This window comes from Hermetia illucens, chromosome 2 (genome assembly GCF_905115235.1).
Source record: "Hermetia illucens chromosome 2, iHerIll2.2.curated.20191125, whole genome shotgun sequence".
In the NCBI taxonomy this organism is placed as follows: domain Eukaryota; kingdom Metazoa; phylum Arthropoda; class Insecta; order Diptera; family Stratiomyidae; genus Hermetia; species Hermetia illucens.
Genome location: NC_051850.1, coordinates 154080243 through 154105115, shown reverse-complemented (window position 1 = coordinate 154105115; position 24873 = coordinate 154080243). Strand labels below are relative to the sequence as shown.

At 42.8% G+C, this 24873-nt stretch overlaps 1 protein-coding gene across 4 annotated transcripts; it reads right to left on the bottom strand.

Annotated features, from left to right (window-relative positions):
* Positions 1-2873: 2873 nt before the first annotated feature.
* On the bottom strand, positions 2874-24738 carry LOC119647887 (tectonin beta-propeller repeat-containing protein). 4 transcript variants are annotated; one of them, XM_038049181.1, is made up of 8 exons: positions 24450-24738; positions 12945-13007; positions 12257-12779; positions 6765-6929; positions 4976-6708; positions 4765-4911; positions 3336-4710; positions 2874-3277 (listed from the first exon to the last, which is right to left on the bottom strand). In XM_038049181.1, exons 2-8 carry the CDS (start codon positions 12956-12958, stop codon positions 3239-3241), a joined length of 3996 nt encoding a protein of 1331 aa, XP_037905109.1. In that variant the 5' UTR covers positions 12959-13007; positions 24450-24738; the 3' UTR covers positions 2874-3238. The 4 variants fall into 4 exon arrangements, with proteins under 4 accessions (XP_037905109.1, XP_037905111.1, XP_037905112.1 ...); XM_038049183.1 differs by lacking the exon at positions 24450-24738 and adding an exon at positions 24102-24350; XM_038049184.1 differs by lacking the exon at positions 24450-24738 and adding an exon at positions 13508-13531.
* Between the last annotated feature and the right edge of the window lie 135 nt (positions 24739-24873).

Genomic DNA, 24873 nt, shown 5'->3' with positions numbered 1-24873 from the left:
TCTCCTAAAGTCGTTCACCTCTTTAAAGATATTGGCGTTGTCCAACGACATATGGTATCCCAACGAAATTGATAAGACTGACCCTGACCAATGTGCGGGCCAGACAAAAGCAGCAGGATCACTCTCAAGACCATTCGACATCAACAATAGTCTACGACAAGAGGATGCCCTATCATGCGTCCTCTTTAACCTGGCCCTGGAGAAAGTAATACGTGATGCTGAGGTAAATGCGAGGAGTACGATCCTCTTTAAGTCCACCCAACTACTGGTCTATGCTGACGATATCGACATTATGGGAAAAACTATCCGACACGTACAAACAGCCTTCATCCAGATTGAGCAAGCGGTGAATGGCGCAAGATCTTGGGCTGCACAACAATGAAGGCAAGACAAAGTATATGGTGGCAACGTTAGCACCAAAAACCAACCAACCAACAACATCAAACCGCACTGGTCAAACGGGAAGAATAAAGATAGGAGAATACAACTTTGAGACCGTTGACAACTTCTGCTATCTAGGGCCGAAAATCACAACCGATAACAGCTACGATGATGAAATCCGCGCGTGGTGGTTGGCAGCCAACAGAGCCTATTTCAACTTACAAAAACTATTCCGCTCGAAACGTCTTACCATAGGGTCAAAGCTCTTACTTTACAATACAATGATCTTCCCTGTGTATTCCTCGGAGACTTGGGTTCTTAACAAGAAAAATTGCGAACTCTTGGCTGCGTTCGAGAGAAGTATCCTCCGAAGAATTTTTGGCCCCCTACATGAGAATGGACGATTCCGTAGCCTACTAGTTGACTACATGGCTACTAGAGTAATCTATACAGAGGACCACGAACGGTTTGGTAATATTTCTGACCCTGCCGGAGGCCGGAGATCTTCGACAATGCTGACGAGAAACGTCGTGACTCGAATAGTCGATGAGAAAAAAAAGAAGTCGTCTTTACTGGAGGAAAGCAGGATTCGACGCCGATGTGGCCCGCACTCTTGTATTATCACCCTCGAAAGAAGCGGCCGTCGTCATTAACAAATAAAGCAGACATATCGGACCGAGAAACAGCAACCAGCAACAGTGGACCATCAATCCCTACGCCGCTCAACCTCCACCATTCAGACGGCGCCGAAGAGAGTGACTCTACCGCACAATTCTAAGACGATTCGCAAAAAGTTCAAAGAACATGGCCCAAAGACTGTTCGGCGGCAAGTCTTCTTGGACCGTTAATCAAGAACCGCAACGCTCCAACATAATGAACTCATTTTCGCGGCTCTTCGCAGAGTAGCCCTGTCCGTGGATCCCGATTAAAGAGCTCAAGGAAAGCCAGGACCTTTATGGGCCTATCCTATGTGACGAAATCCAGGCCTTCCTTGGTAAAACTAGACCAACCTAGGTTGAGAATGACCACAATAAAAACTTTAGCGGTCCTCTTCAATGTCATGATTCTAACCAAAAGGGTTCCTCCGGTGCTCAATCGCAATTGCACCGCCATGGTCCTAAAAAAGGACACCAAACTGGATGACATCAGCTGGATGCCGATGACGAAATTCAAATCAATGAGCTTCAAACTGGATTCACCCACATCAATGGCTGTTAGGTTAATAGCTAGTGTCTGAGGAATTTTCTTAGGAGTAGAGCAAAAAAGGGCAAACCATTCGCTGTGATCCTCGTCGATCTCAGAAAAGCCTTTGACATAATACCACACAATGTGGTATCCTGAGCCATCGAGAGAATGGGTATAGACGACAGATCTAGACAGCCACTGATGTCGAATCCGTCGACAGCCGCAACTACAATTTGTCTCGGAGGATCCCCGATAGCTGAAACGCAAATACACAGAGGGCTAAAACTGGGCGGCCCAACTTCGCAAGCGCTTTTTAATTTCGTCACTATGTAAAATGTCACCCAAAGGAACACCATGCCTCGCATAAACTCGCATACTGGCGGACAGTGGGAGAAATACCGAGGACCTTTTATCGGGAACAATCAACTTCTTCGCCGAGAGAGATCTTGAGTTCAACCTGAATGAATGTTTTTCCATAGTGGCTTCAAATGTCCCCGGAAAAAGGAAGATCTTCCACCACACCGCACAACTGGGCGACAAGTCCATTGGGTCGCTATCGACGGTGAAAGTCTTCAGTTATCCTAGGGCCAAATATGAGGCAAGAGGAGCCGTAAACTTCAACTTGTAGGTCCTCGGTCGGCAATTAACAGTCGTTACGACAGTTTCTCTCAAGCCAGAACAAAGGCTTCAAGTAATAAAATATCTGATTGCCCGCTTTATCGCCCCGGGAATCACTTTAAAAGTACTAAACCGGGCGGACAAAGCAAACCGCCAGATAATAAGGAAGACAGTTTATCTACATGCCCACTGCCACAATCTGGCAATTCGCGCCTCCACTAAATGCCGTGGACTGATGGAGTACCAGATGGAGCTGTCTGATCTATCTTACATGGCGTCCTTAAAGGGGGAATCGAGTACCACACAACCTTCACGAGGCTCGTCTGGCGTTGATAATTGTCCTCCAAGAAGACCACGACTGGTCACCACCACAGCCGAAAACCAACTCGTCGTGGAATTCAGATGAAATTCATGAACTAGGTATTGTTAAATGAACGAAATGAATGAAAGAGTAAAGAGTGACTCAAACAGAGACAGTTTACCACAAAGAGGCATGGGAATGACAGTATTTGCGTCAATTTAAAATCAGTCCATAAGTCTTCCAGAAGACCTATCATATAATAACAGTTCAGTTGGAATTGCTGAGAAAGTTTTCGTTCTTGTTCTTGTAATGGAGCATTCTGAAAAACCTTTGACCAATATTGAGAAACTTGTGCATATTTTGCAGTGAAATTTATAAAAAACATCAATGAAATTGATCAATCAGAGAATTTACTTATTTTTATTGAACTGCCACTGTGTTTTACAATAATATCGACATTAGACTAGAACTATAATAATAAATACAAAAATAACTTAAAAGCAATTATTACTTGCGAAAAATTAGCGCGGTCAAATCTAAATAAAGCAACAAACAAAGTTTTAACAAATATATTGAAAACAAATCAAAGTAGCTACAATATGTAAACACAGAAATATTTTTATAAAAAATGTGCCCATGTCTTAAAAGCTTTTACTTATGTATATAATAGAAATAGAGTCTTTCCAAATATCATGTCTTGTATGTATAAATAAAAAAGGGTAACGTCGAAACAGACGATATCCGAGCTTTGGTTCACTCATAGCCGGTAACAGACACGAACTGCCATTGACCCTGCAAAAAATTTAAGAATAAGAGAGACAGAAAATAATTTATTTTTATGGAAATTTACCGGTATTCCTAGATGCCACCCTGTTCCAGCCGGATTATCCTTTGTTATACCGCATCGCTTACAAACAAATCCACTCAAAGACGTTGCCCACACTTCTGTTCCCACCGAAATACTCTTGAATCCAACACTGCCTTCCGAATGTGGCGGATGATTGGGAACATTGGGTAGAATCTGCCAATGCGTACCTTCTGGGAAAGTCTTCGTAAGCTCCTTGCGCACTGCCAGACGACCAGTTGAGTCCAAAGCCCAAATTCCTTGCAGCCCAACAGATATTTGCTTAAATGCTACTCCGGACGGGCTTTCGACTGGCTGCCAAGCTTCACCTTGAGGTTTCTCAACACTAATACCAAATCGGAAGAATGCTGATCCATTTTTACCAATCGCCCAAACTTTTCCATTCGGTCCGCAGCTAATGGAAATGAGCGGTTGCTCGCTTGGCACATGCTCCCATGAATAGCCACTGGGATTGGATTGAGAAACACCTTTTCGTAATAAAACATCTCCGTTGACCGCAATAGCCCAAACCGTGACCGGCCCGTCAACGGTATCGTCTTCTGGTTGCAACGATACGTCTAGTATCTTCGTATTTCCTAACTCCTGCCAGGGCCCACTCGTCGTGAGGCGACATTTCCTATACCACCGTCTTCGTCGAACATAATCTGTGAATTGCTTGACTCCGTGGTAAGAAGCGGGAAAATCGACGGCATATTGCCAGCCATCCCTGTCCACTCCACCTGGTGCATGAAAATCTACCAACCAATCCGATACCCATTGCCAGTGCATGGATAGTAGTTTTGTGTGCTCCTTGCTCCTTTTGTGCTTTCCTGTTACGTCACTCCACATGTGACGATCTGTTGGAAGTCCAGTAGATGTGTATCCACTTAGCGGATTCCAGCGCTGATTTTCGTAAATATAGTAGTTATGAGTATCAGTCATTGGATGAATCTTTCCGGTGCTTGCTTCAAGTCCCTTGAGGAATTGCCCACCCCAGCCTCCAGTATAAACCCAAGCAGTATTATCACAACTTATGCCCCACGTTACACCCGCTTGGCATGTCCTGACTCGTCGAATATGACCACCAATCTGCCGCCAGAAAATGTCAGTCAGAGGAGTGATGACAGAAGGGCTTTGATACGTGATCGCGAAGAGTTTCACGCGTCCACTAACGTACAAGGAGGTCACAGATTCAGGATCAATTCGGTGTTGGAATTCGCAATATGGAGCATCGTTTACGGTGATCTGATATCCTGAAGCTGTTGAAACTATGACGAGTTTGAATTCAGCCCCCGGGGCAAATACCATTTTAGGATTTCTCAACTCCATCTGCCATTCAGAATTCTCCATGGAATTCAAGCATGTTACCTTCTCATTAAATCTGAAAACATTCAAAACTTAGTTAGGGCTACAAAGAAAGGAATACCAGCAGTACCTAGGATTCAAATGCATTGCAATCATACGTAATTTCTCTACTTTGTGACGCACTTTTATATTGGGGTGGCACTGCAAGTCAAATCGAATTTGATCGCCATCGTCATACACGCACCCGGTAATAATGAGTTCAGTTCCCGGAGCCATTCTAAGGACATCGAAAACAAAGCAGAATAAATCAAGCTAATCTTTAGATCAAAGACTGCACTCACCCGTTGTATAAAGTGTTGTAATATGGAGTCTCCCTAGCTGTTAAGTCAGATTCTAGCTGATAGCATTCCTTCTCAGCATTCCATTGCGACGCTTTCAAATTGCCAGGATCGAATACGAAAACATCTCCCAAATTACTTGTTATCCAAATGGAATTATTGTTTGGCCGTCCATGCACTTCATTGATCTGACAACAAACCGATGTCAAATAAGACAGCCAGTCCTCCATTTCTGTGTCACCAGAAAACTGTAATTTCAATGGTGAAGATCCTGCTGGAAGTCGCGGAGCATGCAAAGCAATGCGGGGATTCCCGGGCTCACTACAGCACTGAACACAAGTTATTTCTGACAAAGAAAATTGCATTTTCGTTGTCACACCGTCGGGATTGAGTACGGTGAGCGTGCCGGAATCAAGTCCATTTCCAGCCGAACTAACCCACTCCAACTCTATTAGACAATCTTCGAATATTCCTCCTGGTTTTTGTGCGCGTGCTTCACCACTTTTCACCCATGACGACATTTCGACGGCTTTCTCATACTTCTCTAAGTCCAAATCCTTCCATGCTTCCGACCGTCTCTTGAGTTGATCAAGATTATGTAGCCTCCATTCCTGTGACAATTCAGCTTGATCTGAGTTTCCATAGTTATCATTAAACCAAGTTGGCAATTGAGAAGGATCGACGGAGACCGCTCCAGCAGAACAACATGTCCAAATCACATCACACTCGGCCCAATATTGAGACCCTCCATGATCATCATCGTCTCCAAAAACCCCAGCATCGCGGGAAACATCAGCATTGAATACAACGGAGTCCGTTTCAGGGTGAGCTTCAGTTCCCACAATGGAACCAACGCTGCGAACCGGAGACCAAGCTCGAGGATTTTTCAATTGCGTCTCAAAAGGCTTGCCTGAAATTTCTTGAACGTCACTGGCCGGAGCGCTCGAGGACGCTTGCTCGGTAGTTACTTGCATGCTCCTCCGATTACCATTATAGCTGCCTACATTCGGGGGAGAATTCGCTGGTTTTTGCCAAAGCTCTGGTTTGTGACGCTGATTGTCTGTTGGCGCACTACGCGATGTTTCTTCGATATTCTCTATAATAGCCGATGTTTCTACGTGAGCTTTTTCCTTGAATAAACTACTAAGACTACGATGTTTTGAGCCGGGAGAAGAGCTGCCACTCTTTCGGGACATTAAACTTGCCGTACTTGAAGTTCGACTTAGTTGCATTGGACATTGTATCAGTCTCCATTTTTTGCCTGTGGGATCAGAAGAGGATACTCCCGATCGAAAATAAAGCGCCCTGTCCTCAGACCCAACAGCAAATACTTGATCATTCGCTGCCACCGATACCATTGAAATATTTCCAACCATTTCCACCCAGCCACTACCTATCGCTGCATCTTCACTAATTCCTGCCGCTTCACCTTTCACTCCGCGTCGGAACCAAACGTGATTATCATTTGTAACACACCAAACCGAATCGGTTCCCACAGATACTTGAGTTATTTTCAAACCAGTCCCGGGCGGCTTTACTTCAAGCCACGATTCTCCAGTAAGAGAATTTTTTGTAACGCCGGAGCGAACTATAGCTCGACCGTTATACAGAACGGCCCACACTAGTCCAGTCGATCCCACACTAATTTGTGCTACTTCACAGCCTGAAGGTGTGGTGATTGCGGTCCATCGAAGACCCTCCGGTGCCGTCGTCGTTGCACCTGAGCGAAACATTACCTGAAAAGTTTATGAATAGTTAATATAGAGACTGAGTAAGGTCACAAAGCTCGTACCCGACCATGGGCGGTCACAGCCCAAACTAAAAGTGTACCCGTATCTGCACTGGGGACATTTGTTCCCCCTATGGCAACATCGATGAATGGCTCTTGGGTGGGATCCTTGTGAAGTGGAGCAATGGCACACCATGAGTTTAAAGCACTATACCGTCTGAAGCGAACCTGTAGGAATTATTCTAAGCTTAGTATTTTTCACGTACCTTACATCCATTTAAGAAGTACACTATTCAGAAAGAATATCGCTATCTCTGAGATACTTAAACAAATTGAAATCTTGGAAGCTAGACGTTCATTAAGTCACCATCTCTACAATGCTAAAATCATAAGAACTCACAAACTTTATAGGTGAGCCATTGAAATAACCCCTGAATCGTAGCTAAGTCTTCACTCTAAGATATGAACCTGCAAAAATATTAGTACAGTGAACTTTCGACTATCTGCGGGTTTGGGTGGTGGGGCAGCTCCGGATAATTCCAAAATAGGCAAAATATCATCGAAACAATAAAAATCGACGCAAAAATATTTTTTACCAAAAAAAGGTCCGAAAAATTATTATGTATTTTCCCCAAGTTAAATTATATACATAACAGTACGGAGCTGGCCATTTAAAGTAGGAACAATAGGCAACCCTAGACCTATTGATAGCGTTGTCACATCGACTAATGTTACATCACGTTGAAAATCCTCGTCGAAGGAGAATTATATCATGGAGCAGCACACTTCAAAAAATGCACTGCCATCCAAAAGGCGAACAAAGCATTCCGATGAAAATATCGAAGCCGTAAGAACCACTCTTGAGAAGTCTCCAGCATCGTCGAGCATACGGTGTTTTTAGAAATTAGGCATCTCTCGAGCCAGTCTTGGAGACATAAATCATAATAATTTAAAGAGGTTTTCATATAAAATTCAAATGGCTGAAAAATTAAACGTAGCTGATTACCCTCGTCGCCTTATTTGTGCCAAGTGGAGCGTCAAAATAGCTGAAAACCAACGTGACTTCTGATAAGACAACTTTCTCGTTAAAGGAGGAGTAACGTTAATTCGGGCAAAAACAGGCCCAGTTACAATCTGTTTATTAAAACCAATGGTACATTAAGGTATGGCACCCAATGGCAACAGTCATTTGGAATCGTCTCCGAAAAAAAGTTGAATTGTGGTGCCCCTCATAACTCGGTTCTGGATCATATGAAGTCAAAAATCAAAGTTCTTTCATTAGATAATCGCTTTCCCTAGTTAATGCTGGGAGGATTTTTCGAAATTTCAATTGTTCACTTTTTGGGAACACTTTGAAGTGAAACTCACGATTTTTACGAAAAAAATTTGCTACTGCAAACTAAAAAACATTAAGAAATTTAAAAAAAAAAACTCTCGAGCGTTACCTCGTAAATGCACCGACTTTGAAAACGTGAGTTGTGAGAAGAACGCTTTAAAATATCGCCTTAGTTTACACTGAATCAGCGATGCTAGTGTCATAAAGAATGTTGCCATCATCCATAATGTCAAAGCAACTTTTTGTTCCTGTCTACGACGAATCTTGTTTCGTTAGTTTGTTTTCAGCTCCCGGCTGCGCTCGGCTTGTTGCGTCCATTCATGGGCGCTTGGTCCACTAAGTTTCATACCCTACATGGAGGTTAGTAAAGCAAAGAATCTTCATTGAAGACACAAGCTGCCACACAAGCTCCAATTTCAACGATGACAGAGGCTCAACTCAAGTGCTTTAGTGAGATTTTCCAAATAAGTTCCTTCAAACTCTCATTGTTGTTCTGCGTAAAGCCTCGACAAATCGCTCTAGTAGAGCGCCTTTGCTCAGATCTTCATAGATAGGCTTGATGGCATCCACACCATTCTTTCCCTAAAAACCGGACAAATTGTGCCAACTGGTCCTCCAGGTTGGGGATTAGGTAGGGCTGACAACCCTACACAGAAAAGAACGCATAGTGCTTCGAGCTTGAATTGCGACACCACCTACAATTCTCTCTGACAGTCAGGGGAGAGTAAACACTGAAGCCATCCACAGCACCGCCCTCCGCAACACCATTAAGGAGATCCTCGAGATAAAGCATCAACAAATGATCTTCACAATCACCTGAAGAACGTTATCATAAATACGGCCACAAACATACTTGGCCCCAGCCGCAAAAAAAGTCGGAACGGCTGGTTTGACGATGAATGTAAGCTAGCAACGGAACGGAAGAATGCTGCATACCGAGTAATGTCGCATTCTCAAAGGACGCGGGCACGCGCGGAGAAGCGACTTCACAGACGAAAGAAGGAAGCCTGGGAGAACCAACAGGTCTGTGAACTCGAAAAGTACAGGGAGGAACCGCACCAGGCAAGTCAGCAGGATGAAGCCTTATACACCTTGATGCTCACCCTGGCGAGACAAAGAGGGAAGTCTGATTTCCGACAGAATGGGCATATTAGAGCGATGCGTTGAGTATTTTGATGAACTGCTCAACAACCAAAATTTCGACGAGTTGGGGGTCCCGCTAACTGAAGGCGACGGACAAATGTTGCCACCACCATGCATAGAAGAAACAGTCCGTGCAATCCACCGTCTTGCAAACCATAAGTCGCCAGGAGGGTGGAATTACAGCCGAATTGGTTAAATATGGAGGCGACCAGTTACACCAAGTGGTTCATCAACTTGTGCTCAAGGTATGGGACAGCGAATCAATGCCTGACAACTGTCAACGAGGCGTTATCGGTCTCATACATAAAAAGTAGGATATCATGCAGTGCAGCAATTATAGAGTTGCTGAGTACGATCTACAAGGTATTCTCCACTACCTTGCTAGGCCGGATAGCCCCAATACACCCAGAACATCATTGGCCCATACCAAAGAGGCTTCAGTCCAAGGCAATCAGCAACAGACCAAATTTTCTCTCTGCCGGCGAGATAAAAGCAGCAGGATCACTCTCGACACCATTCGACATCAACAACCGTCTAAGACAAGGGGATGCCCTATCGTGCATCCTCTTTAACCTGGCCCCGGAGAAAGTGATCCGTGATGCTGAGGTAAATGCGAGGGGTATGATCCTCTTTAAGTCCATCCAACTACTGGCCTAAGCTGACGACATCGATATCATGGGGAAAATGACTCGAGGCATACAAAATGTCTTCATCCAGATCGAGCAGGTGGCAATCGGTGTGAGATCTTGGGCTGCACATCAATGAAGGCAAGACAAAATATATGGTGGCAAAGTCAGTTTCGAAAACCAACATCCAACCAACCAACATCAAATTGCACTGATCAAACGGGAGGAATGAAGATAGGAGACTACAACTAATATAATAATTTCTCCTATCTAGGGTCGAAAATCACAACCGGTAAAAGCTATGACGATGAAATCCGCGGACGGTTGTTGGCAACCAAGAGAGCATATTTCAACTTACAAAGACTTTCGCTTAAAATGTCTTACCATAGAGTCAAAACTCTTACTGTACAAGACAATGATCTTGCCAGTCCTCATGTATTCCTCGGAGACTTGGGTTATTAATAAGAAAAATTGCGAACTATTGGCTGCGTTCGAAGAATTTTTGGCCCCCTACAAATCAGCGGATTTGTCGTCGTTGATATTGTTTCGCCTCGATTAAGAAGATGATAATTCACACTTGATACGAAAGTGTCTGTTGAATTAACGAGCGCATAAATTCGCAAGAAAAGCTGCATCTAAGGCCAATTTCTACCAACAGAATATATTTTAAAGACGCGTTTTATGTAGAATTAGAAATAAATTTTTTTTAATCATAATTTCGTCTATTTCTCTTAAAACTTCTTAGAAACTTAGGTCTCAATCCTTTGAAAAGAGTGAATATTTCCGCCAAACCACCTCCTCCACCTCCTCCTCCTAATTTTTTAATTTGAGGATCCCTCCCTTTCCCCAGTTCTTTTTAACTCTCTATAGAGTCCACGTAACATTAAAAGGATTGCCAAACAGAAAGGTGGTGTCAAACAGCTCGCGGACTGCGTACGGCGGAATAGTTTTATTCAAAAGTGGTTGAATGTACCCCGATGCGATTTTCGTTTCCAAGATGATGTCCCATGAAGAAGAACTTCTACCTTTTTTCGGTATCCATCTGTAATTATTCACGTGTCCGCAGTCCGCCGCGGTAAACCGCTTGTTGTTTGACTAGGATGATGCAATATTTAATAAAACAAAGTTTGCATCTTCAATAATCATAGCTGGAAGATGTCATGGTAGAGTGCGGACTCTAAAGACCCCAAGGCATGAGAATTTGATTCATCGTGAATTTTCCTTTCCGATCGCGGCATTCACATCAAGAGTTCTCTGACTCCACGGGCGGGTTCGGTTTTACTTTTCCAATTTCAACTTCCTTTTAATATTTCAAATTCTGATGCGATCCCCCACATCGCATAACGACACGTGAAATTTAGGTAATGACATGAGAGCAACTGAAATATCAAAAGCATTCCACAAGTCATTTCAAGTGGCTATTGCGATATTAAAGGTCCTTTCTTGGGTCCGTGAATAAAATACCTTTAGTGAAGTCACGATTTTCCATAATTCATTTTTGCACCCAGTCACAAAAGTTATCTCGGACTACGTAGTTCTGAGGATGCACGTTTAAATTTTGAATGATGTGGCATACCGTCGAAATTGAAAGCCCCAACTCTTGAGATAATCGCATAAGGCTGCATGTTGGATTTTCGCCGCCGGTCCCGATTTCCCGTATTACGCACCTCTTACTCGAACTTCAAGTCTACAGAAAACGTTTGCTTCCGGATACCGCAATGCTCTTCTATTCTCTAGCTGCTGTTTAACTGTTGTCATTACATCCTTCAAGTGATAAGTACTAAGTGAATGTCAAAATATTCCTCTGATGAGAACTCTATTTTGAATTGAAATGGTTAGCATAGACTCCCTATTTTATTGGTGAGATTGTTTCCGAGTTATCCTTGCTTTAAGTCAGGGTAATAATGGTAATATTGAAATTCCTCAAAAATTAGATTAAACCGGAAAATTTTGAGGACGTCAAACAAAAAGTTTGCCTTTGAAGAGCTACTACTCCTAAATTAAATTATTTATTTTAATAAATTAATTTCCATATTCTGCAGCCAAGTTTTAGCTACGATTCTGTCATTTCGATATCCCGTAGGCCATATTTTTAAGAAGTTTAAATGTCTGTAGAAGGGCTAAGAAATTGAAATCGGCCTGAGGGCGAGATTTGCCCTAACTCCCTTATCCTTCAGTTAATATTGAACGTTTGGCTAGCAAAAAGCACTACTTGGCCATATTATGAAAAAAATACAAACCCCTTTCACGTGTATGGGACCTTTAAAATTTGACCGAAAAATTATGTCACTAATTCCCACTATATTTCGTGGTAGTACGTTCTGCTATTTTCGAGTTAGTTAAGTATGACAGACAGACGGACAGACATCCAATGAATCTATTTCAATAAGGTTCCGTTTTGTTCAAAACTTTAAAAACCACTCAGACATGCAACGAACTCCACTACTTACCCACTTCCGCCTCCTAACATACGAATTCCATGATTTTTTCGCCTGATATGTGGCTGGAAAATCTATAGCGTACGCCCAACCATCATGATCCAATGGTTGACCATCCAAATCACACTCCAAATGCCAATCACCTTCCCACTGCCATGCCATTGATGGTAGACGGATACGATCAATATTTCTATCTATGCTACCATCTGCCGAGGAAAAATGATACCGGTCCGTTGGCAATAGCCTGTGACTGAATCCTTCAATGGGTAGCCATCGTTCGTTCTCATATGACACCTCCTTAACTCGAATCGGTATATCGAGACCATGTACATGTACGTAAACTTGACGATCGCCACCTATGGCCCACATGAAATGCGGGACGGCACATACTTTCTTGAATTCTAATCCAAGATAAAGAAACTCTCGCCATGCTGACGAGCCTGTTGACAGAGCATAGATACGACCCTCGTTATTGATTGCGAAAAGAAGTGTGCTGGGCATCCTACGCTGGGGCCAAAGTGATGTTTGAGATTGCCTGAAATAAATTAATCTTTCTTAAGACCACAATCATTTTTCTTATCCGCCATATTTCATTTGCAATTTTATGTATTGAAAGCGATAATAAAGCAATAAAGCCATTTAGAATAGAAAGTAAAATTATTTGTGGACAAAAAATAAAATTTGTACGGAGTTATCTCACCTGAGTGACTGCATGTTTCTTGAATATCAGCAAAACATCGAACGGTAAAGAAAATTGCATGCTCTAGTGAGAAAAGAAATACAACTTATCAAACTCAAAATTACACACATAAAACTTAAAAAATCGTGCGTTACACATTACAGATGCCTAGAGTGATTCACTGCTAACAATAAAAATGTTACGAGAGTGGTGATATGCATGTTTTATTCAAAACAACGACACATTTCCATTGGAAATTGGAAGGGACGTGATTAATTCTATCAACATTGATTGTGCATAAAGAAAATATTACGGTGTAAGTTCTATCGACACAATTTAATTTAATCACTTGTTACAACCGAACAAAATAGATTGATAAACAGTCACTCAATCATGCTCCAAATATAAAATCTTCCGACATCAATATTCTATGAAATCGATTAACGGAAATATTATATAAAAGTGGAGGGCCAGTCACAACTCCCAACGAACAATATTTCCTTTCTCCTTTCTTGATGGTCCCCGGTACGAGGTAAGGAAAATGTCACTGATGGAACTCTCTCAAGTAGCTAAATATTCGGTACCTCTGAAAAACACGACTTGATACTTCAATAACATTCAGGATTACTAAGCGAAACTCTGAGGCTTATATCAATACAGCACATGCTTTACTTATCTCGTCACAGAACGCTATACTTAGTTGGGCATAAGATTATGATTACAGTAAATTTTCACATGGTTAAATGCAATTTTTCATTGGGAAAAAGCATTATACTAGAGTTCACATTCAATGCATATAATTAGTGTTAATTATTTTGGCATGTAACATGTAACGAAACGTCTAAAACTAGACAACAAATTCGCTTGAAGTTTTAACCCACATATTTTATACATATGTGGCTATGATCCCTACCAAAATCAAGCTGAAATATTGAATTTTACATCTGTGGAACAAAATGGATAAAAAACAGCTGGTAGTTATCAGTGGCCGCACCGAGGAGACCAATTGCCGCTGTGGTGTCCTGTTTTGATGCCACAAACTCTTAGGTACATGACTGGTGTTGTAAAGGCAACCGGCTCAGGTCTTTAGAGCTAGCTCGTAATAGTCATGAAAGACAGCAGCTCTCCCTAACAATCGCAAAAAAAGAGCCTAAGGGTTTCTCCCTCGCCAGTTTTGGCAGTGGGAATTGTATGTCGAGTCTGGCGGCATGGTCCCCTATAAACGCACTTGCACCCGCCTTGCCCAAAAGCCCTTGCGATCGGGTCTTGGTACAAGTGGACCAAATCCTCTTCGGATTGGTGCAGGGAGTGAGGTTTTCCATTCGAATTCAGTAGTGGTTAAGTAAAGCGAGTACCTTCTGCTCCTGATAGTCGCCAGACGGAAGCCAACTGTGTCTTCCGAAGAGCAGAGTCGCGTTTGATCACTCCGTCAGCCCGCTTGTTCCCCTCTATGCTCCTGTGAGCGGGGACTGTTCAGCGCGTACCTGCACTGGCTCACCGACCTAGAGGATGACGCCACTGAGTAAATAGCCTTAATGGTGCTTGACTTCGGGTTAGAATGGCCATGTTACACTTGGAGGTCGCATCACGCCTCAGCCATCAACAGGCTTCCAGTTTCGCCATTACTTCCAATTGGAAGAAATCATACGACTCGGCTGTGTGTATCCGAAAACACCTGCACCGACTCCACAAACCATCTTTGATCCGTCGATGAAGAATACGGTGTCATAACCTTGGAACACCTGGTCAGTCCTCCATTTTGCCTGGTTGGAAAGTCCACAGTATAACTCTTCGTGAAGCTCGCCTTGCGTGTGGGGTAGTCAGTTACAAACGCAGAGTTCTCGAGGTACTTTGTCTAGGATGTTACTATCGCCGTACAGCTTCAATATCCAATATCCGGATTCTTGTAGTCTGACGGCATTGCATGCTACAGCGTATTTAATGTGGAGATCCAGAGGCATCTGCCAGGCAGGACTGCGGGGCTCCAATTGCACCTACACACCCGATTCTTTGAATCCTGCCAACGCACAATAGACCCGTACATTAAGACGAACAGGAAATATAACGAACCATGGCTACGTATATCTTGTAAGCGTAGAAAGCTACAAAAGGCTAAAGGCAAAACTCTCTTGGAATAAAACAAATGTGTTTATAGTATGCACTGTGTTTTATTGAGTGGAAAGCATATTTGGCGGTTTAAGTGCGAACCCTGAAAGTGGCGATACTGACCCCGTCTTAATGAGTTATATCTGTTTAGAGCCCCCAAGAAAGGAGGTTCTTCCCAATTTTTCCTGTGAGCACATTGTTAAATTATAGTCCACAACCAATATACCAATCGATTAAGTAACTCTTCAAGAGTAAGAAATAAATATATCATTGACATTTTTTTACAAAATGGCGGATGTAGGACCGTACAAACAAACCAAGTTTTTTTGAAGGTCTTCCGCGCTAGGGGGTAGAACTCCTTTGGATCACCATTTCTGGAAGCATACTAATCTTTTTTCATAAACTAGATAAGTGCAGCTAAAGAAGTACACCTGATTATAATTTTAGGTTTTTTTTCGCAGAATGCCGAAGTTTGGAAAGCAAATTCGTATTTTCGACGAAAAAATCGACTTGAATTATTGATAAAAATGTTCATGCCTGGAATGACTTCCGATAGTACAAAGTTCCATCACATGCAGATGCAGATCATTCACTAGCAGAGGGTAAGTATGAGGCTACCAAGAAAGGAGTAATCAAGATCTTTTCCGAGTCTCAAGAATTATATTTGCGACGTTCACTACGGAGACATCCCAGAGGCGATGATAAACCGCCCCGCTTCCTATAACGAACCCGAAGTGTTGTCTACGAACAATGCTCAAATAGTATTCTTGAAACCCTTTCCTTAGACTATCTCCCAGATAAAGTTCGATGCATTTTTGCTCTGAGGAAGAGCTCAATGATTTAACTAAGTTAGCAGAACACGCAAACCGCATTATGGGCACCGCCTAACATCAATTAGTTGCTTCAATCCAGATATAACTGCGAAATCTGCGATACAAGCAACAGCTCACCAGCAAACTCATCAAGCAAAATGGATCAGGTACAAGCCGTTATCGACGTCCTGACAAGAAAGCCCGGAAACCTCTCTCGTCCGCCGAAACGTAGAAGAAGTTTCAAAGTGACAGAACCAATACCCGTTGCCGATGATCACCAAATTTCTGAAAGGAAGAAAAACTCTTTTCCTATTATCGAAAGTTTAGAGGAGAAGCATGTCATTGTACCCGTGTCAATGGAATGTGCCGGAAAACTAACCGCGCCGGTACGTATTGAGGCTACTGTCAGCGAAACCAGCTCTAACAAACGCCTCAATATTTTGGATAAAATCTTGGGACACACGTTTTCTTGTTGATACTGGAGTGGATGTGCTTTCACGAATACACTATGGAGATCCCTTGCAAAAACAATGAAAAGCAATTTTGCACTGTACGCAGCGAATGCCACAAAAACTTCAATCTTCGACGCTCATTTCCATGGACTTTCATTGTTGCAGACATTTTTCAACCAATTCTCGAAAATGACTCTTCACATCACTATCATGTATTGCCTGGCATAAAGCGCAAACTTCGACTTGGCGGAAACACAGAACTCTCAACGAAAGGAAAACTGGCAGAATATCCAAGTTCCTACATATCTACCGGCGAATATCATCAACTTTTAAAAGGGTATAAAGGCAGAACTCGACATCTTTCACCCGAAAACTCAGATACGGACGAAAGGAGATTAACAACTGGATTGCCGGCGGAATCATTTCTCCTTCAGATAGCCATTATAGAAGTGCAATATACCCGACAAAAAAGAATTTGTGGAGAATTCCATGAATCTAATAAAATGACTATGCCAGATAAATATCCGATACCTAGGATCCAAGACTGTACAACGTTTCACGAAAGTAAAATCTTTTCTACTCTTGACCTGGGCAGACTATACTTTCAAATCTTCAGGAGACAAGAAAAGACTGAAATTATTACACTGTTTGATCTTAAATTTGAATTCATGCCTTTCGGTCTCAAGAACGCTGCCCAGATATTCCATTATTTCATGGATAACGTTTTGCAAGACTGATTTTGTTATATCAATAACATTATCATCTTTTCACGCACGCCAGAGGAGCTCTATGATCATCTTTGTCAAGTATTACAACGCCTGAATGACCATGGCCTAATTATAAACAAGTCGAGAAATCGGAAGCTGAACGCTTCAGTTATAAAAGGTTTTGTGTATTGCTTATATAAGCATTGGTCATTTGCCCCATTTGTACTTAACTCGTAATGTTTATGCATTTAGTTTATCAGACCATTCACTTTAGTATGAGACTGCCATCCAAAGTCATAGAATGCAAGAAATTTGCACAATAGTGACAACTTTGACCCATTATAGTTAGTAATGGTGCGATTTCCACCAAACTTGTGTCATGCTTTGGTGGCTCTAGAATAAAGCTAAGGTTCTAAAAAATATACTTATAATAAATATAGTTATATACCATTATTAATAATACTATTATATTTTTTTTCAGATAGTTGATTTGTGTAGTTTCTGAGAATGTGTCATTGCAGTAAATGACCCTTTTCAGACCCCCGTACTCCTTCAGTTTGAAACTAATGTCAAAACTAATATTAACCTAGTAAAGTGCTAATCAAGACCTTTCATTTCATATCCAAAACCACTATGTTCGGTGGTACACCTCCCTTTTGCCTGAATGGGATCCCCCCTTCAACTCAACGTGGAACTATGCTACCCCCTGCATGCAATGGGATTCACACGCGCCAACGTTAACCACTTGATTTCTATTTGAAAAAATTGAGCACAACGCAAACTAAGAACAGCGCTTACGATAAGGAACTGTTGGCGATATACTCCGCAGTTCAGTTTTTTCGTCACACGCTTGAAGGGCGCAATGCGGCAATGTTCACGGACCATAAGCCAATAATATTCGCTTTTGACCAAAAACCCGTAAAAGCATCGCCACGTCAACAAAGACAACTAGATTTTATTGGCCACTTCAACGCCAGACTCGTTCACATATCTGAATCTGATAACAATGCAGCGGATATACTATCCCAGATTAGTAATATTCAACTTCCCGTAATAGTTTTCGTGTCCGGATAGCTGAGTTGTTAGAGCCCAAGGCTGTCGTACGAAAGGTCGCGGTTCAAATCTCACTGGTGGCAGTGGGATTTGTATCGTGATTTGACGTCGGATACCAGTTGACTCAACTGTGAATGAGTATCTGAGTCAAATCAGAGTAACAATCTCGGACGAGCGTGATGCTGACCACTTTGCCTCCTACAGTGTTCTGTAGTGTACCGTTAAGGTTTTGAATGAAGCGCTCTAACACACTTCAAGGCCCTGATCCAATATGGATTGTTGTGCCGACGATTATTATTATTATAATAGTTTTCACGGAAGAAATTGCTGCAGCTCAAGCCGAGGAGACTAAACTCCAGAACCCTTGATAGAGTCAATATTAAACATAAAACGACGCTCTGACTCACAGTCCTCCTCACTGACAGAAAAGTGCGTCTGAACTAACAGTCCCAGGGTTTCAACAGAAGATTCCGTCGACGAGCCTTTCGATTTTTTAAGAAACGATAGACACCTACGTTCCTTGGTCAGTATCTAACTGATTCTAGCAGATTCACTGATGCATTCAATATTCTGACAATAGTTCATCTAGAACCACTTTCTGGGAGTCTTGATGGCCGACTTGTACCTTGTCAGTTCTTGTATAATAACCAGTATATTTGCCTGAGTAGATATAGAAAAAAAGCTTCCTGATCTTCATTCCACCACGGTGGAAATATCTTATTATCGTATTTTGCAGGGCACGAGACTGTAAAGACGGTTTGGAATGCCTTTTTCAGTACCCCGACCTTTGAGTTCAGTTCATCTGTCGTGACAATGTTACCAATTCACCTCATTGGATTGGTTTCGCTGGAAACTTCATTCTTGATTCTATATCAAGTCATCAAAATTACCAATTGGAGAGTGAACGCCATCTTTCCACGTTTCGAGCGTCCGCTTTAATACATGGTATCCGAGCATGACCATTTGGTGCGTGAGAAGTTCTCCGTGTCTCGTCGCTTCCTATGCTCGACTCGCCGTGTATGCTATGCGTTCGAGAGGGCCGATTAGAATGCGTTCACTTTACGAAATGGATTGTCGACCTCATGCAAGTTTATCGCAGCAAAACAAAAAAAAAACTCCCTAGGGACACAGCGACGACAATTATTTCCATAACCGCAACACTCCTTCAAACTACTAAGGTTTAAAAAAAGTAGCTGTTGGTCATCTCCACTCTATATGGTCAGGCCTAATGTGGAGATTATTGGCGCCTGAATGCTCAGACGATTGCGGATCGATACCCCATTCTACTCATCCAAAACTCTGCGCATTATTTAGCAAACTGTCGTGTTTTATCGACCTTGGATGACGCCAAGGCTTATCATCAAATCCCCTCCAGACGATACTTCAAAGACAGTAATTTGTACACCTTTCGGATTTTTCGAGTTCACACGCTTGCCTTTTGGCCTGTGCAATGCTGCGCAACGCTTTTAAAGATTTATCCACACCGTTCTACGAAACTTGGACTTTTGTTTCGTTTACTTGGATGATATTCTGGTTGCATCTTCTACCGAGTCCAAGCATTTGGCACATCTTGAGTGTATTTTCCAGCGTCTGAAAAGTGCAGATTTCCCCAATAGCAAGGAAAATTTCTAGGCCATTCCATCACCCCTGACAGCATACAACACGACCTAGACAAGGTGCAATTGATCGCGACCTTTCCCTGCCATAGACGCTTAAAGATCTTAGTAGGCTTTTAGGTATGGTAAACTTCTACCGTCGTTTTCTGGCCACCAAGCTTTATTCAATGCCTTCCTGTCTGGTCCTAAGATCAAAGAATCGCGAGAGGTTTTGTGGTCTCCAGGAGCCAGGCATTTGAAACAACCAAGCAACAGCTGGTAGACGCTACACTTTTGGCAATCCCTTAACAATATGCACCCGTAGCCGTGTTCATTGATTCCTCAAACATTGCAGTAGGTGCTGCTCTTCACCAGATGGTGAACCAAAGCTGGCAACCATTGGGTTTCTTCTCAAAACTGTTGGACTATGATGGTGCATTACTAGCCGCGTATCTGAGCATAAATTACTTCCGTTTTTCCCTTGAAAGCAAGCCATTCACCATGAGCCTCTCACATAGCCTCATTTAACTTTCATGAGCCAATTTACTTCGGACATTTAACATGTGTCCGATAAAGACAACTTAATCGCCGATATTTCGTCCCAGATCTAAGAGATCAACATCCTAGCCGCAGTCGATTTTTCGGTAATTGCTATGGCCCAGAAGCACGACACCCAGCACAACATGTTAAAAGAGAGTGAAATTATGCGGTGTTTCCAACGATTAATTAATTGAAATAATAAAAACTTGTTGTTTCTTTTTCGTTGGTGTGGGTATTTATTCTTGCAAATACCGATATTTCGGGAACCACTTGTTCCCTTCATCAGTGGAAACAAGTTTCAACTTGTTGAAACAAGTGGTTCCCGAAATATCGGTATTTGCAAGAATAAATACCCACACCAACGAAAAAGAAACAACAAGTTTTTATTATTTCAATGTTAAAAGAGTTCTCTATTATCCAAAAAGGGCTCTAGTTCATATATTCTGGTCACTTTTCGTAATGAACTATTTCGCTTGGTAAACGACCTTGCGCACAACGCAACTATTTCTGGCTGTCCATGAATAAGGACTTTAATTCTTGGGCTAGAAAGTGCATCGCATGGCAGAAGCACAGTCATGTGCCGAGGGCCTCTGTCGAGAGTGGATTTCGCACTTTGGTGTTCCATCCGTAATAATCACCAGAGGAAATGCAGTTACAACCTGCTCCCCTCAAACGTCAACCAATAACTACATATCATCCGCAGAGCGATACACAGAGCGATATTCCAGTTGACATGGAATTTTCAAACAAACTGAATTAATTATTAACGTTGTGAATTTTTTCGACTGAGTAGTTGTTTCTAAGCATTCAGGTTTTTCCGTTATTAAGAGTAGGGAAAATCTCGTAGCATTGTAGTAGGAGTATTTTTTGTTATAATATTTTGTCTAATTTAATAAATCCTATTCAATCTAATAGAATTTAGGGGTCGAAAAATAATTTAAATTCAAATATTCATAAGAAAGGTAGTGCATAAATTCTAAAATATTTCACTAAACTGTAGACGAGCGATAACTTTGCACTCCTTGGCGAAGTTGACGACTCTATAGTCATCTCGCCGATCGATTTGGGACGCAAGGTCGGGATTCTCCTTCTGGTCAAGACGACTAGTCCGGTTTTTCCAGTGCAAGGCAATGGTGAGCAGTCATCCATCCGCTTACCCGTTGCATCAATATACTAAATCTGCTTTGCGCCTGTTCAACAGTGCGTCCGGCAACAAGTGCCGCAACGTCGTCTGCATAACGGACCAGACGCGACTTTTCGAGCATATCGAATCTTAGCAGACTATCATAGCAAGCGTTCCAGAGGTCCGACCCTAGGATGGATCCCTTGCTGTACTCGACGTGATTTCCATCCTCCCTTGGGCCTCTAGCGTCTCATAGAGCAGGGAGCGGTCTTTCAGATAATCCCTCAATATCCGCAAGAGATAGTTCGGCACGTGGAATGAGTTTTCTAATGTGCCTAGCATATCTGTCCATCTTACGGAATTGAAAGCATTTCTGACATCAAGTGTTATGAGATCATCTAGATCGGCGGCTGTGTGCCTCGGTTCGATGAACAGCATTTACAACCTCCATAACAGCATCTATTGTGGATCTCCCTGTTCTGAACCCGAACTGCCTTGGGGATAAGTCCCCGGCATCGCGGATCGCTTCAGCGAGTCTACTCCTGATGAGCTCATCGGGCACTTTCCCGGCCGTGACAAGCATACACAGCGGTCAGTATGCAGACGAGAGCTCCGAGTCTTCTTTGCTGATCAGCGCGAGTCTGACCACTTTCGACAAGCGACAAGGAAAAAATGCTCTGCTTCAAGCAAGCGAACGGAAGAGGTTATGGCTCTTGTTACTGAACGCTGCTAGTGATGGCGGACGTGATGCGCTCGAACTCCGATACCGAGATAAATCCGAAGAAGAAGAAGCGTAGCCTACGTCACGACAAGCGAACATTTGCTGTTGTGCTGCTCTGGGAAGCGCAAGGTGTCGCAGATCGCAATGATTTCAAGAATCCTGCATTGTTTGATTTCCACATGCCTACATCGAGGCTTTGCCATAGTGCTACCGTAGTTTCTGTACGGTGTGTTGATTATTGCCACGTCCACATTTGACTTGGACACGTTTTGAGTGTGACAATTGGAAGGATATCTGCGTGCTCCCTGCCGTTGCAAAGATGATAGCTAAAATAATCCAAAGAACATCTCGAAAGCTTGATCGACAGAGAGCAGGCTAGTTTCCGTTCGGGATCCTCCAGCATTGACCAAATCAACACCCTACGGAACATTTTGGAGCAGTACGCGGAATATAGATCTTCGCTGCGCCTGCTCTTCATTGGTTTCGAGAAAGCTTTTGACAGCGTGGACAGAGAGTGTATCTAGAGTGCTCTACGAAGGAGGGGCATTCCGGGGAAACTAATAGTTTTTTTTCTAATAGTCAGAGCGACATATGATCGCGCAAAATGTCACATGGTGTCACGGGGCAAAATCTCCAAGGATTTTCAGGTCCAGACCGAAGTCCGCCAGTGTTGCATCCTGGAATGCAATGAACGATGACATCTTTCCTCAAACACCTAGAATGCACTGCTGACATCTGTTTGCTCTCTAACCGGGTCATGGAGCTTGTCAGGTGCAATGCCACTGTGAGAAAATTTCGTTCTCACAACTCAGTTCCCATAACAAATCTAACTTCTAAGACAACAAACAAATGTACACAATCAAAACATTGATTGGTTCTCAAAACATTCGGCTACAAATTGCAACCTAGCATCTTATCCACCTGACTATAAATATAAGTCGCTTGATTATAATTACGCTTTTTCTGTCTAGTTCTCGTCTCGTGGAGACATTATAATCAGATAAAATAAACTACTATATATAATAAAACAGTGATTTTTATATTGCATGATTTTATATTGCATATACGCGGATAATAAAATTATAATATCACAAAACAGTGATTTTTTATTGCATATTCGCGCCTAACAAGCTTGTCCAAATGGCTCTGGATTTCGAGAGAGAAGTAGAGTTGGATTTTAGGTAAAGACCACTCTACCAAGAGATCGGAAGAGTGGGTCCCAGCAGTGCTGGGAATATTTGTATTCGTATTCATAGAAAATCATCGTACGAATTTATTCGTATTCGTTTTTACGAATACAAATATGCCCAACATTGGCCCCAAGTGCACTTGGCGTAAAACAGTAGAGGACGAGTGCGAGTGTCTCGGGAAGTCGTGTGGGGACCTGAAGCGCATTACAGGTAACCGCGAGCCATGGCGCGTAGGGGTGGATGACGTGCTATACCCCGCCAAGGGGTGAAGGGCAACCATATATACATACATTCACTTTATTATAAATATCCAAGTAAAGGTTACTCCCCGAGAACAAGTTTTACTAATTCAACCCTAATTCGTGTAACCGCCATTGGCGACATTGATATCGCTAATATGAACAATCAACGGAATTTAGCGATGATCACGTAATTCAGTAGAATGCGAATGTAGATGAGATACATCCAGTGATGTCAGACTTCACTTACAGTACGAACTTCATTAATTTACCGATCACCTACGCGATATATCATCAAGCGAACTGTTATGGGACCACGATTCTGTTGAAGATTTGGCGCAAACTACGCGTCAATCTCGTAAATTTGGCGCAGACTACGTACGCAAGAATTTTTTAATTCAAATGAGGAGTCTCAGATTGCCGTAGCTGTTAATTTGCTACCCGGACCACAAATCCTTAAATCCCACCGATTAGGCAGTAAGTCCCCAGCCCGTAAATATTTCGTGTTGACTTGCTCGTTTGCGGCACGCACTGTCGTTAACTGACACCTGTAAGTAAACAGAAACAAACAACCAACCTGGCAGCCAGCCAATGCCGAGATTCTGCAGTCGCGCTCGTCAATTATTGACTTTTCACTTACTTTTTTCGGTCCCGTCCCGTCGCGCAACAGCCCCCCATCCTCAGTCGACGGGACTCTGGCTGGAAGCAGCTGAAGCCACTTCAGTAATCACTTTGAAGACAGACAAATATTTGCGAAGCGATTTGGGTCCCGGAGACTGTTCACTGTGAATTATCGCGGGGTCGAAGTGAGAACTTGAGGGACTTGTGCAGCCCCGAGTACTCGTCGCGGAATCGACAACTTGACTCACTTCGCAGTTCATTTCGATGCGCTAATTGGGGCTAAATGCTTGGCCGATTGTCTCGACGGTCACGAACGCACACAAAACTAAAATTTCATGCAAAACGACAAACACGGCGGACGACTCACCTTTCCTATTGTTGTCACCGAGGGCGATGCGATGGAGACGGTGGGCCAGCGACGATGGGAGATGTTCACTTTGTTTTCACGCTTTTGTCTTCTGAATCATTTCCGAGCGGGACGTTCCGATGGTTTTTCGACGGCGAACTGTCTGCAAATTTAGATTTATAACATTTTACCACCTACCGGCCGGGAGGTGAGGAGAAATTTATTTTTAATCCGTTCCACGATGCGACACCTGAAAATTTTGTTTGGGGAAGAAAGCGGAGTCGATGACAAGTCGAATTGGGCGAGTGGCAAAAAGTGGTGGCACCTGCGCAATTGTTGTGTTTTGGTGGTCAGCTGATTACTGGAGAAGTCAGCTGGTGGTTGAGGGATTGGGTGAGAGGGAAATTTTGTTCGAGACTAGAACCGAATCGAAGGGCAATATTCT